The 14,505-nt window shown below is 42.1% G+C and overlaps 1 protein-coding gene across 1 annotated transcript; it reads left to right on the top strand.

The window, feature by feature from the left end:
* Positions 1-5,100: 5,100 nt before the first annotated feature.
* Positions 5,101-7,331, top strand: hoxa2b (homeobox A2b). The gene is made up of 3 exons (XM_080768331.1): positions 5,101-5,650; positions 6,082-6,104; positions 6,189-7,331. The coding sequence occupies exons 1-3, from the start codon at positions 5,179-5,181 to the stop codon at positions 7,074-7,076; spliced, it is 1,383 nt and encodes a 460-aa protein (XP_080624457.1). The 5' UTR covers positions 5,101-5,178; the 3' UTR covers positions 7,077-7,331.
* The last annotated feature ends 7,174 nt before the right edge of the window (positions 7,332-14,505 follow it).

The raw sequence follows: 14,505 nt of genomic DNA, 5'->3' as shown, positions 1-14,505 counted from the left end.
TGGTCAACAAACATTTAAGCCAGTGTTTTTCAACCCTTTTCGTATCAAGGCCCATTATTTGCTCGCCATTTGAGCCACGGACCACCATTTGATGACATTTAGCCTGTCAGACCCAAGGCTTTGAAGAATTTCTTGTTTTAGGATAAGATTGTGTCCACAATTCCATGCTGTATTGATGTTGGTACCATAGAGATAACAGGCATTGATCAAAATAACAATTCTTCTATACATTCTTAATTGTATACGCCTCTCGTAAATGAAGTAATGCAGATGCTTAGCAATAATTTAACTCTTGAGAGCGTAAAATGAAACAAAATGGACCGTATAAGGGTCCATTTGGTTTCATTTTACACTCTCAAGAGTTAAATAAGGGTCCATTTGGTTACCAACTCTCCATCATTTATAGTTGGGGACCCCCTGGAACCCCCTCAAGGACCACTGGTTGAAAAGCACTGGTTTAAGTGCTTAACTGGAGTCATGGTGCTGTGCAGACTGTGCAATTGTGCATGCTATAAAAACAACAAGAAAGTATAGTGAGTGCAATGGTGAATAGATTATCCTGCAGTCAATTATATATTGGCCTGATGCTAAAAACATTGTTGCACACTGAATGTCGGATGCTTTCTGAAATAAATCTCTTATTTGGCTGCTTGTTCTGCTGTTTAGCAACAAATATTATATGTTTTAGAGTTTAAGGAAAAGCCTGACGTGTTTGTTTCTTAGTTACGGTATACATATTTATTTTAGTTGAGGATGTTAAAAGATGATTTATAGTCTGCTATAGGTTTGGCTGAAACAAAACAAACATTTTAATTTAAAATCATAATACAGGTATATATAGAAACGAGCTGACAACAGCTTATTTTTTAATGTATTTATTTATTTATTTTAGATGCCAGTTCTTTCTCAAAATATATGATATATTCCTCTGTGTACATATATATACAACAAAGCATAATCTCTATACACAATAGTTTGGTCATGCAGTAATAATATCACCATTGGTGTATACTTTTCCTTTATTTTAATCATCCTATATCGAGTAGATGTATTTATTGGCTCACTCTTTCTGTTTCTGTAGCCTAAAGTTGGATATTTGCCAACACCTATTATCCTGACAGCTGTCTAGTGAAGCCTCCCATAATTACAGAGAATTCACCACTTGATAATATGTGTCTTGTACTTGGGGTTCTGTCCCTATAATAAACACAACCATGGGCATATTGTATTGTTATCCCATATGCACCTGACCTCAAATATTCCTTCAAAAGGGTTTAACCATGAAGCCCTATATCAAAATTGTTTAGAAATAGCAATTTTGAAAGTTCTATAATATGGTAAAGTTGAACTTTTTGGCGATTCAAATAATGCCAATAATGGCATGAATGCCCAGAACAAGGTTAAAGTGGTGATCATCATTCATCACGTATAGGCTATGAAGGTTCTTGTCTCTCTGCATTTCCAGATTATATTTTATTCGTTTATTTTTTTATTTTTTTATTGCATAAAATGTAATGCTTTGTATTTGGCGAATTTATACCTCTCTCACATAATAGCCTGTATTTTCTAATTTTGGACACAATTTGCTTAAATCCTAATTCTAAATGCCGAATTTATATCGGAGACTTTGAAGCGCTGCACCCATCCCCCACACGTCTGTCTGTCTGTCTGTCTGTCTGTCTGTCTGCCTGTCTGTCTGTCTGTCTGCTACTTAAGCTATAAAAGTCCACTGAACTTGCAGGAAACAAATGTTTTATTGGAGAACAATGTGAGCACTGAGCAGTAGTCCTCTCCTAATGGCATCATTAATGGAAATAATTTACTGTTATGCCACAAACGTGACCGACCGTCCGCATCTTTTGATATGTTGTGAGACCAAATTAGTCTAATATAGGCCACAGCTAAGCTTGGTATAGGCTATAGGGCCTATAACGCAAAAGAATATGATTATGCAATGCATATAGGCCTATTGTTTATATATAGCCTGTGTGTGTGTGTGTGTGTGTGTGTGTGTGTGTGTGTGTGTGTGTGTGTGTGTGTGTGTGTGTGTGTGTGTGTGTGTGTGTGTGTGTGTGTGTGTGTGTGTGTGTGTGCGTCAACCATAATTATTTTTTCCCATGTCTATAGTCATATTAATGGCGATGGATAGATCGCCGTATATAGGTTAATGTATCTGAGCAATAATGTGCCAAACACAGGCCTGCACGCCTCAAACAACTAATTATGATTCTAAATCAAATGCAATTATAGAAGCATAGACATATCGTCTTCTTAATAACATAATAATTAGGCTAATTATACTGAGTATTTTAAGAAAGATGCCACCCTTTATTTTTCCGTATAGACGGGGATGGATTATTTATAAAAATGTGTTGTTTGATGTTTCTCAAGGTTCTTAAAACCAACAACTATAACTAAAAACAGACAATGTAACATGTATATGCGCTACCATGACTGAATGATTAAATATCAGGGCCGTGGGGGGAGAACACAGACAGTCACTGGTTCTACTGGCCTGCATGCTTTCCAGATGTCTGCGCTTGATGAGGTAACAGACGGAGAACGAACTTACAGGTTCAGCCAAACACAAACAACACACACTTTTCTGTCAATGAAATGTTTCTCTCTCTCTCTCTCTCTCTCTCTCTCTCTCTCTCTCTCTCTCTCTCTCTCTCTCTCGCTCTCTCTTACGGACAGACTGCTGGAAACATCAAGTCTATACGGCTGAAACTAATTAAAGCCGTGTCGGTGCGAATAGCCTACTATAAAAAAAAATAACGAAGTGATATTTATTTAGCTTCTATTAGTTTTAGGTCTATATATGGAGTCTGTTCTGTTCAGAGAAGGTTCTTTGCAAATGGCTTCCACACCTGTATCTTATAGACAAAAACATATACATATAGTGTAAACTTGACAAAAATATACAATAAATATGCAAGTCAATGCACAAGTGATGATAACCCCATATACATTTTCTGCATATTTTTCACAATAATATATACTGCATGTATTGTATAGTATACGTCCCAATACGCGTTATAGTCCATTTATTATTTATTGTACAAGTGAACAGTTTGCACATTTCGTTTTCTGCCATATAATATAATAATAATAATATATAGATATAGGCTATATATTATAAGGCTTTCAGGGAGCCTATATCTTAAAGTTAACTTAGAATATTATTCACAATAAACCTATATGGCATAGCCTATACTTAAATGTATACTTCTTCAAGTATAAGCAAGTCATTTAAAAAATATATATTAACATTATGCTCAAAACGACATGTGTGTCCGTACCGATAAGAAGGTGTGGGAGTGAATGGGTTTCTTCGCTGGATGCCGACACCCACTCACCTCTGCAAAACAATTCATCCCATATATGTAAAACCCAGTCAATTCCATTCCATCTCTTCTCTTCTGGGGGTATATTTGCTTGCCACAATATTGTCCTTTGGCAAACGAAAAGGCTTGTTGTATATACATTTGTCTTCTAAACAGCAGTTTCTCACCTAGAACGAAGCAAAGCAATAACCTGCAGAGCCAAACGGAATAAGGCAGTCTTCTTCTCTCAGATATATATGGCATAAATTGAAGAAGAAAAAAAAAAAGTCTTATAAGCATGCAGAAGATTCTCCCCCATATAAGTACCGTGTGGTTCCCCTCTTCCTGGCCATATATGATCTAAGGGGAGAGTGTTAGAGGGTTTAAGTGAGTTTCAGGGCACCGAGCTGTCAGACCTTTTGGCGAGCAAGATTGATCACACGCAGTCTTCCAGTTCCAGGGCTCTTTGTTTAGAGAGAGTCCAAGCAATAAACTGCCTTAAAGCTTCCCTGTGCGTTTACTCATGTCTGAGACTGTAAGCAACCGCGTCATGCAGGCTGCAATGTTTATACTTTAGCCTAATCTGAACTGAAAACGAGATATTATATGCTGGCTGGCTGCTGCTCATGCATGCTGAAGGTGTGAGATTTTGATATTACGGTTTAATTGAATCAAGGTGGCCAAAGGTTGGTTGCATCATGATCTTGCATGCCCATAACGTTTTATAACCGTTTTGAAATGTGCAAAGAAATTGGAAGCAAACACATATTGACTCATAGTGGACCGAGATTATTGCTTTAGGCCTATATAATTTGCATATATGCATGTATGATCTATCTATCTATCTATCTATCTATCTATCTATCTATCTATCTATCTATCTATCTATCTATCTATCTATCTATCTAAATCATATTTATGTCTCATGTCATATCGTATACCTGTGTGTCTGCATGTGTTTTGGGGGAGGGGTGGAGTCTGACCCTATAAGTGTGGTGGATAGAACTCGTGTTGGATGTCGGACGTGTTGGATGTCGGACGTGTGTGTGTGTGTGTGTGTGTGTGTGTGTGTGTGTGTGTGTGTGTGTGTGACTGTGTGTGTGTGTGTGTGTGTGTGTGTGTGTGTGTGTGTGTGTGTGTGTGTGTGTGTGTGTGTGTGTGTTTGCGCGTGCGTGCGTGCGTGCGCTCCCCACTGCCAACGCGCTGTAAAGTCTTTCAAGAAGTCTGGAGATTAACGAGTTGCTCTGATAACGACTGCGGGCGTCGTTACATTAGAAGACAGCGCTTAAATGCAGGGTGCTGAAATGATTTGTGGCCTGTCTGGATCCCGGATGGAATAAACACGCCGAGCACAGCGCATGCAGCACCCAATTGGCCTGCGATCGCATGCACGCACGCAGACACAGCTGCGTGCACGTGACAAATACACACTCTTCTGAATGCACATGACGCCCATTTTTTGGGGGCAGTAGCCGAACAAACTGCAAGTGCACCCCCCCCCCCCCCAAAAAAAGTGTAAATAAAAGCAGCCCCTACCTCCGGAATGAGGCGTTCCCCCTCCGACTTTCTCGATCAATCACAGAGGACAGTGGCGTCTTTTGATAAAACCCCAAATTGTCATTGGGCAGATGTAATCATGTGACAGGCAGCACGGTCTCATTCCAGCCATGTCCTCATGAAGGCAATGGTTTATGGCATAGTGGTTCTCCATATACGACTATATGCACTTTAGATTAGTTTATGAAAATATTATAATCTGACATTTATTTTCCCCGTTTCCTCGATTACCCTAAGTATATATAGGCTATAGTGCATTTTCAACACATGAAGCGGCGATATAGAAGAGAGGGAGATGAATTACGAATTCGAGCGAGAAAGTGGCTTCATCAACAGTCGGCCGTCGCTTGCTGAGTGCCTGACATCTCTTACCCAGGCTGTCGGCGGTGCATTTCAAAGTTCATCAATCAAGACTACTACTACTACTACTGCTGCTAGCTCGACGCTTATTTCAGCGTCGACAACATCACTGATTCCTCCTCCCTGCTTCGAGCACTCCATTCCGAGCCTCCTCCTCCTGCATGCACCACCGGCGGGCAGCAGCCTGCACCCTGCACGCCACCCTCCTCACGGCCGCTCAAAGCAGCAGCATGCAGGGCAGCCTGCAGTGAATGGCTGCAGTCCGCTGCCCGCTGCTGCATCCTCCTCCTCCTCCTCCTCCTCACCCCCGGAGTACCCGTGGATGAAAGAGAAAAAAGCCGTCAAGAGAAGCCAGACGGCCGCGTCGGCTACCAGCGACTCGTCGCCGCTCTACTTCTCCCCCCAAGGCAAGACAATGATTAATAACCTCAATCTAACTTTCCATAATTGTCTGAGGATGCAGGCTATATAGCCAGCCCCCCCCACGCACAGATTCCCCTTTCTCTCTCTCACACTCTCTCTCTCTCTCTCTGTTTTGGTTTTGGAATAGTAACTTATAGGTCCCTATGGGTTGTACAGTGTGGGCGTACATTATTTTTTTTAAGCGTTATAGCCGGGTGTTTTGATTTAAGCATTCTTGTAATCTCATCAAATAGCGTGCTGACTTGTGATGCAGTGTAACAATGTTAATGCCTTGACAGTAATGGAGACTGATAGATTATTCCTACACGACCCGACAGCTGGCATGTCCATTAATCTTTTGGGGCTGTCCACGCAGAGCCATCATATTCTGCCCGGGGCCCATAAATCTGCACAGTGCTTGTTGCTTGTTCTCCAGAAATGACTTTCCTGCCCATGCAGGCTCTGTTTTCCCTCTTAACCCTTATGACTATGTATTTTCCTTTCTTTTTTCGACTGCGGTTTTTTTTTTTTTGCATTTTATAGCCCAATGTTTCATGTTTTTATTTAGGTTCGCCAGAGCTAGCAGAGAGCGGCGGCGGGGCATCGTCCAGGAGACTTCGGACGGCGTACACCAACACCCAGCTCCTGGAGCTGGAGAAGGAGTTCCACTTCAACAAGTACCTGTGCAGGCCGCGCCGGGTGGAGATCGCGGCGCTGCTGGATCTAACCGAGCGGCAGGTGAAGGTGTGGTTCCAGAACCGGAGGATGAAGCACAAGAGGCAGACCCACTGCAAGGAGAACCAGGACTGCAGCGGCATGAGCAGCGAGGCGGGGAAGTACCTGATGATGATGGACGACGACGGCGACCACGGGGCCGGGGAGGACGAGTTCGAGCCGCTGCAGCCCGCCGCCATCAGCAGCAGCAACAACAACAGCAGCAGCAGTGTATCCGGGGCGCTCCTGGAGACCAGAGAGCGGTATTTCCACCAGAATACCTTAGCCTTACAGCAGCAGCCGCACAATAACGGACACAACAATGGAGATACCCACCAGAGCTCGGCCGTTGTTGTCGTTGTTGCGCCGCTAAACAGCGGCAGCAATGACAAAAATGCGAAACATTTCCCCGGCCCGTCACCCTGTCCTCCTCCTGTGTGCCTGGCAACAATAGGCCCGGACGGGGCAGCATCTGGCGGCGGGCCGGCTGACCACCACCACCACCACCACAACTCCCCTCCTCCTCCTCTAGAAGGCTCCCTGGACGCTGCCCTGCAGGATTTTAACGTGTTCTCCTCCTCCTCGCCCTCCTCGTTCTCTCCCAGCCTGTCGGATTCCATGGATAGTCCAACAACGTGCATGACTCTGTCCACGGAGACCTTTGACTTTTTCTCGGAAACGCTCACAACAATCGACCTGCAAAACTTGAGCTATTAAAAAAGTGCTATAGAAAAGACATACCCTTCAATTATATTATTATTATTATTATTATTATTATATTTCGGAGACTTTTGCTTTAAATATAGCCTATAGGCAGTTTTAGTATTTGTGGAGTGCATAAATATAGGTCACGCAAATAAGGTAAGTTTAAGGCGAAAATATAGCCTATATCTATAGAATAATGTTTATTCTAGTAAGGCTATACAAGAATATTACGCCGTATATTTTTGTATAAATTTCGGGTACAGTTGAACAGAATATTTTCCTATAAATAAAAACTTAATTTGGAGTTGTTTATTGAAGTTGCACCATTCTCTTTTTTTATCATCAGAAATGTTTGGCATTTTATATTACTGAAATAATACTAGTCGAAGGATAGAATGTACACAGTGTGGCTGTCATTGTTTATTTTAGTCAATAATTAGGCTATAGTATTCCCCACCAATTAATATACAATTCCTCTCAAACATTTTGTTTGTATTATAATAAAATGCTCATGATTTTTATAGGACGATAATTACAAGCAACAATTAGCACACACGCCACACACACACACACACACACACACACACACACACACACACACACACACACACACACACAAACACACACACACACACACACACGTCAATTAAAATGCAAATAGGGAGACAGACCGCGCATTTTGGTACTAAAAAATGAACTCAAATAGTTACTGCAATAGTAAAGAAAGTTGTACACATTGAGAGGGGTCCATGTGGTGTTTTTGCAGCCCGTCGTCATCAGAATAATCGATTGAAGAGGTAATCTCGGAGATAAATAGGCTAGTCTCGGTGAACGCTGCATGTGCACGAGCCTGTATCGCGGCTCTGCCTGCATGCCTCGGGAGTTGCAGGCCAAAAAGCTGTGACTTTGTTGGCGTTCTACAATTAAAATTTATAGCCTTATAAAACTCGCAGCACCGAGGGTGCTTGTTTATAGCTTGGCCCTCACGGCGTAATTCAATCTCCTTGAATTAAAGATCGCGCCTAAGGCATACAGTCGCCAACACTGCATGACATGTCCTAATTTTTTCAAAAACTCATGTGCTGTTGGCGGTGACGCAGTCTGCGCATATAGCATTATTATTATAACCTATATCATATGCAATTTACTATACACGATAATAAGATGAATATATCTTCTGAAGCCAGCGTGCTTTTTATTTGAGTCTACTCTATAATTAAATTAGTAGCCATTTGCCACAAAAACAGGCCTAAATCTTTCTTTGCTATTCTTGATGAATATATAGGCTATTTCCACCATTCCGTCATTAGCATTATAGCATCAATGTCATGTGTATACGAGACATAGCCTACAAGATGTTCGTGTCCGAGTTTGACATAAACATATCGATATCTCAACACAGTTAGACCTATATTTTGCATTGGTGAATTAATATGCATTGCCCATCACAATAACATATAGACTTTAGCGGCTGAAGCCTGTCCCATGATTAGGATTATCACTATAATCAAAGGGCTATAGTGCAATGATCTATATAGGCCAGGGATAGCTATCCTATGTGTGATGTCTCTCACATCCCAACATAACAACAAGATCTAGATTAACATTGAATTGTCTGAGGCGTATTTAAATATAATAAATAGCATAAACAATAAATCAACCCCCCCCCACACACACACACACACACACACACACACACACACACACAGACACACACACACACACACACACACACACACACACACACACACACACACACACACACACACACACACACACACAGTCACACACACATGTGCACCTTTCTTTTCTAAAATAGTGAACAATTGTTGTGAGCTTGTGATTAAGTGATTAACCCCAACCATGTTATATTGATTCCATATAATATCACTTTATTTGTGCTTATACAAATCTTAAAATGTTATATTATTGAAGGGCGCGCTAGTCCATGCAGCTATAGTGTAGAATGCACTATAGCTGCAGATTCTGCAGTCTTAACACAAACAAGCCATTGACAATGAATGGAGAATTTAGGTCATATAATGTGTCTGAGCAAATCGGCATATATGTCGGTGGGAACCCTTGGCCAATGAGGGTCCACCATTCTTGATGATGACGTATACGATGATTAGAGCGCCCCTCACTTCACACGGGTGTGATCCCCCCCCCCCCCCCCCCTCATCCAATCAAATAAATATGAGTGGCCAATGTGACAGTGCCGCCCCCCCACACCCCCCACTTCTTAACCAATATATAGCCTTCCTTTTTGCACAAGAAACGTTTCTCAATGATTTGAATGTGTGCACAAGAATGGTAGGCATGCAGGGCAACGTGGTTCCCAAAATGGGGCCCGCAGGGACCCTCAGGGGTCTCTGAGGGAGTTTCATGTGGATCCTTGTATAGTTCTGTAACTCTGAGTGTACACATTTATTTTCCATATCTCCGTATTTTTTACGGTATATGTAAACCGTTTGAGAACCGCACTGGGTCTTATTACGCCATTACATTGAGAGTGTAACTACTGACCCCACTGTTTCCTAAACAGTAACTTTATTTTGTTTCCTACATTTTGTTTTTAATTATTGTTATTTTAAAACATTTGTCAAAAAACCTTCCCAAAAAAGCTAAAATGTTCATTCATTTCAAAAAAATATCTAAGATTTTAATTTCATGAAGAAATCACACAAAAAAAAATGTTTAAGAAGTATATATATATAGGCCTAGTGAAAACTGCTGTTTTCACTATTTGGGTCGTGGGCAAACATCTAGAGTCTCTCTTTTGGGTCCTGACCTGAAACGTTTTAGGAACGATGCACTATAACCTGTAGGAGGGCAAAAAGGGTGGGAGACAGTGAGACAGACAGCCAATCAGAGAGAGACATTTGTGAGTGAACAGGAAGCTGGACGAAACTAGCTTCGGCAGTGCTTTGTGGGGAAATTGTATACAACACAACACCACGCCCCCACCCTTCCATCCTGAGCCCTCCATCACTCTCTCTGTTTCTCTCTCTCTGTCTGTCTCTCTCTCTCTCTCTCTCTCTCTCTCTCTCTCTCTCTCTCTCTCTCACACACACACACACACACACACACACACACACACACACACACACACACACACACACACACACACACACACACACACACGCACACACACACACACACACACACACACACACACACACACACACACACACACACACACACACACACACACACACAGCAGGTCAAGGGTCGGGCTGCCTCTCATCTCCCTCAACAGGCCGGGGGGTGGAACTGCTGCCGGGTCAGGGATGGGTCAGGTTTTGGATGACCAGGAGAGGGAAGTTATTTATTGGCTGCTCAGATTGCACCAAACCCAACCAACAGCCTATGACACCAGAGAGCATAATTAGGTGTAGATTGTTTTATACATATACACAGTAGCCACTAGCAATGCTACTTATTCTGATTGTTAATGTAACACTTGCCTTGTTTATATTTCACACTCCAGGAGTTAATTGAAACCACATTGCTGGCATGGTTTTAAGATCAACTTGGAAGCTTACTGCAGTCTCTCAAGCCAGACAACTATTAACACAATCTTCAAATGCTATATATATATATATATATATATATATATATATATAGTCATCTGTTATTTCTGTCCATGAAAATATATTTGATAAAATAGCTTTAAAACAGTTACAGTAGGATTTATTTATGCAACATGTAATGATGAGATGGAAGTGGGGAAGTGCGGACATCTGGTGTAGTTTCTGTGCATTTTCAGTGCTGCGTTGTACAGACTATTACACTCAGAGCCATTTGAAAACTGTGAGCCAACAGCCTGTCTCCAAAGACTATAGACGAATTCAGAAACGGGTCTCATGGTCGCAGCTGACGTATTTCCTGTAGGCGGTTTAAACCCTCACCAGGCACACCTCTCTCTTACTACAGTGAACGGTAGAGTGACTGATGTTAGTCTAAGTCAAACGTTACTTTTACCTTCTTTTTACTAACACTAACATTACAAAGATGCCCAGAACTTCGAGATGAACTTGTTTAGTTTATGGCTGCTCCAACAGCAGTGGCAACATTCCAAAAAATGTCAAAATATCCACCGCGGTGGCAGAGACGAAGCAGTGAAAGGTCCTGAAAGATATAACGTCAGTCTTACCCAATACCCAATCTTTCTGTTTTATGAACACATGGCTGCTGTACTTTATACCTCATACTAAGCATTTAAAGTATGACACCTTTGTAATGTTAGTGTTAGTAAAAAGCAGGTAAAAGTGTAACGTTTGACTTGAGGCAGACTAACAACAGTCACTATAGCCTACCGTTCACTGTAGTAGAAGAGGTGCGCCCTGTGAGGGTTTAAACCCTGCAGCTATTTCAAGTCCGCCTAAAGGAAATACGTAAGCTGCGACCATGAGACCCATTTCTGAACTCGTCTATAAGCTCACTAATTGTATCACAGATCTCCAGTCAGCGTGTAGGCCTACTATTCTCTAGCACCAGCACATTTATAGCAAACAATGCCTCCATTACTGTGGTTTTCACATCACTTGACAACCAAGGGGCTGGCATGTTGATTTCTTGAGTTGGAAACCTGTGGTGGACAGAATGGGTTGTTTCCAAATTGCACGCAAATACATTTGAGACGGGCAGAAGGGCACAAAAATGTCCGCCGGCTCAGATCGCCAAGTCATAGACATAAGGCTGTGCTTTCTGGAATGGAAGTGAATGGCATGTGACTGGTTCAATCAGGCATGTGTGACCGTGCCGTTGATCCTTATTATACTTATTTGAGTGCTATAGTGTCACAAGATAAACTATAACACGATGCTGAGTGAGCTTGTAGATCTGCTGTTTGGCACACAACACTGGCAATAAGTATATAAATCAGAGCATATACATGACCACGAGTTAGTTCTACAGCCTATAATGAATAGAAGTCTTGAATGGTGAAAAGTATAACTTCAGGCTGGAAACGTATCGTGCTCATTTGGACTGCCATGCTGTGTTGATATTAAAGCAGCAACTAAAGCTTAACTTTCATATCCTACCTGGGATTCAAACCCTGCAGGTCCCCGGGGCAACTATTCTACTGCTGAGCTAATACAGAAAGACCGCCGCCTGTTTGTACAGTGAATAACCTGTACTTTCAGCTTGTCAACCAGTAGTGGTCCTATACCCGACCAAAGGATAATACATTTGATTGATTGATTGAATACTTTACAGTTTGCCCAAAAAACACAGGAAATTACAGTTCAATGCAAGGTCTGCTAAGAGGATTTAAAACCAAACCACGCACGCACGCACACGCACACGCACACACACACACACACATTTGAATTCTTTTATTTGGATCTGCACAAGAGGCGTATACAGAATAGACCCAAACACTGGTCAGAATAAGGTTATACATTACATGGTCCAACCAAGCTGCTGCACATGCGCTTAACACACAGAGGGAAAAGAAGAGAAAGTATATATTAAAAAATATATATATATATATATATACAGCACATTGTTGACATACTATATACTTGATACTACTAGACAGGATGTTTGTTTTGGGTTTTTTTAAGCCTCCTAGGGATAAATGAAACAACGCCTTCTCCAGACAGACAGACTGCCCATAGTAGCTGAGACAGAACAGTATTTAGCCAGCTTTTTTGCATTTGTTTTTAGCAATCCACCCAATTGCAAACCCCTGAGCACAAGTTTATGGACATGGCCCAGACTTCCAAATACAAGGACAATAAGTTGACAGTTATATCCCAAGGCCATAATACGTTCCACCAGAAGCTGATATTTCATAAGTTTGGATGTAAAACAAGTGTCCATATACAAATCAAATGGGCAGCCTATTTCAAATATAGTGACAGTTTTTCTAATTTCATTGATGAACACAATATCTGGGGTATTTGGAATATTTTGTAGTGAATTGACATGCGTGTCATTGTGATCAAACCAGTCTATTTTTACAGTGCTGTGTTTATACATTCTTGTTGTCCTGTCCTGTACTCCTCTGATCTTGTCTGAGACCAGGTCCACCAGACGGTCATGTCTGGCAATGTACAGTCCTTTATAGTGGCTGCAACCATTTAAGATGTGTGCGACTGTTTCTTTGTCATGTGGTACTGGATGTAGGATGCAGTGTGGGTCGTGTGCTGATGGATACCAGGTTGCCAAGTTGAACTTGGTCGGCAACACCTGTAAACGGGCTTTAATAGTGAAAATGAGAATGTCCTCACCTATGGTGTTATTTGACAGTATAGAGTGTGATAATGAGTGGTTTGCAAAGGGAAGAAGAGCCAGTTTTCCCTGCAGCCTCAGACTGGTCCAGTGTTGTGCACTTTCTGATCGCTTCATTCCTAGAATGGTGGCTCTTGCGGTCGCGGATTTGATTGACAGTTCATGGTGCGCACCGTCTTGCTCGTAGGTCGCACATGCACGGACACGCGGATCTATGATTATGCTGTTGTTGAGCGCAGCAATTGTTGTATCAGGCGCCACCCACTTTAACTGTAATCCTGATCGCTGGCATAGATCATTAAGATCCATCCAGTCGGACCGCACACCGAATCCAGCGGCTTTAATGTCCAATTTACACACACACACACACACACACACACACACACACACACACACACACACACACACACACACACACACACACACAAACACACACACATGTCCACAACATACTTTCTTCTGCTGTTAGAAATAAAATGGTCGGGGAATACTGAAGTGCATTCAATACAGTACGACGACATAGCTGGTATACATGCAGATTGGATTCAGATCTCACGCGTATCAATTGTAATCTAATGTAAAATCCATCAAGCTAGGCATATCTCATAATCTTCTATCAAACAACTTGTACTCTTCTCCTATTCGAAGAAGTAAAAGTACATGCATAAATGCTGAACAAAGGATCTCAAGGACATCATGTGTATAGCATTTGTTGAAAGGAGCAACTTGGGGACCCGTCTTACAGGATCTCTGCAATGTATATGTACTGTCCAGGGGGGCAGTCAGACAGATATTTTGTGAAGCCACTGAGGAAATCGGGATTTCCTGAAAGTTCATATAATGGCCTGTTGTGGCGCTGTCATTGGACCCAGAAAAACCCATAGCCCCATAGAAGTCCATGTATTTGGGCCCAACTTCACCTAGACTGTATTACCTTAATAAACATGGTCATGAATACTTTCTGCTTCCAGTCACTAGTTTGTGTGTGTGTGTGTGTGTGTGTGTGTGTGTGTGTGTGTGTGGGGGGGGGGTATGTGTTCTTCAGCAAATCCCAGCAGACTCCAGACGCCCACCCCCATATCCACCACCACCTGCAAGGCCCAAGAAAGAATCCCCACTCACCCCCCTCCCCCCTCTCTACAGCTGGAGTGACATTTTCTGCTTCGCTTCAAGGTATTCTTGGACGGCAATCATCTCT

Source organism: Protomyctophum bolini (assembly GCF_963924005.1).
Source record: "Protomyctophum bolini genome assembly, chromosome: 7".
NCBI lineage: Eukaryota > Metazoa > Chordata > Actinopteri > Myctophiformes > Myctophidae > Protomyctophum > Protomyctophum bolini.
This window is presented reverse-complemented; position numbering and strand designations above follow the sequence as displayed.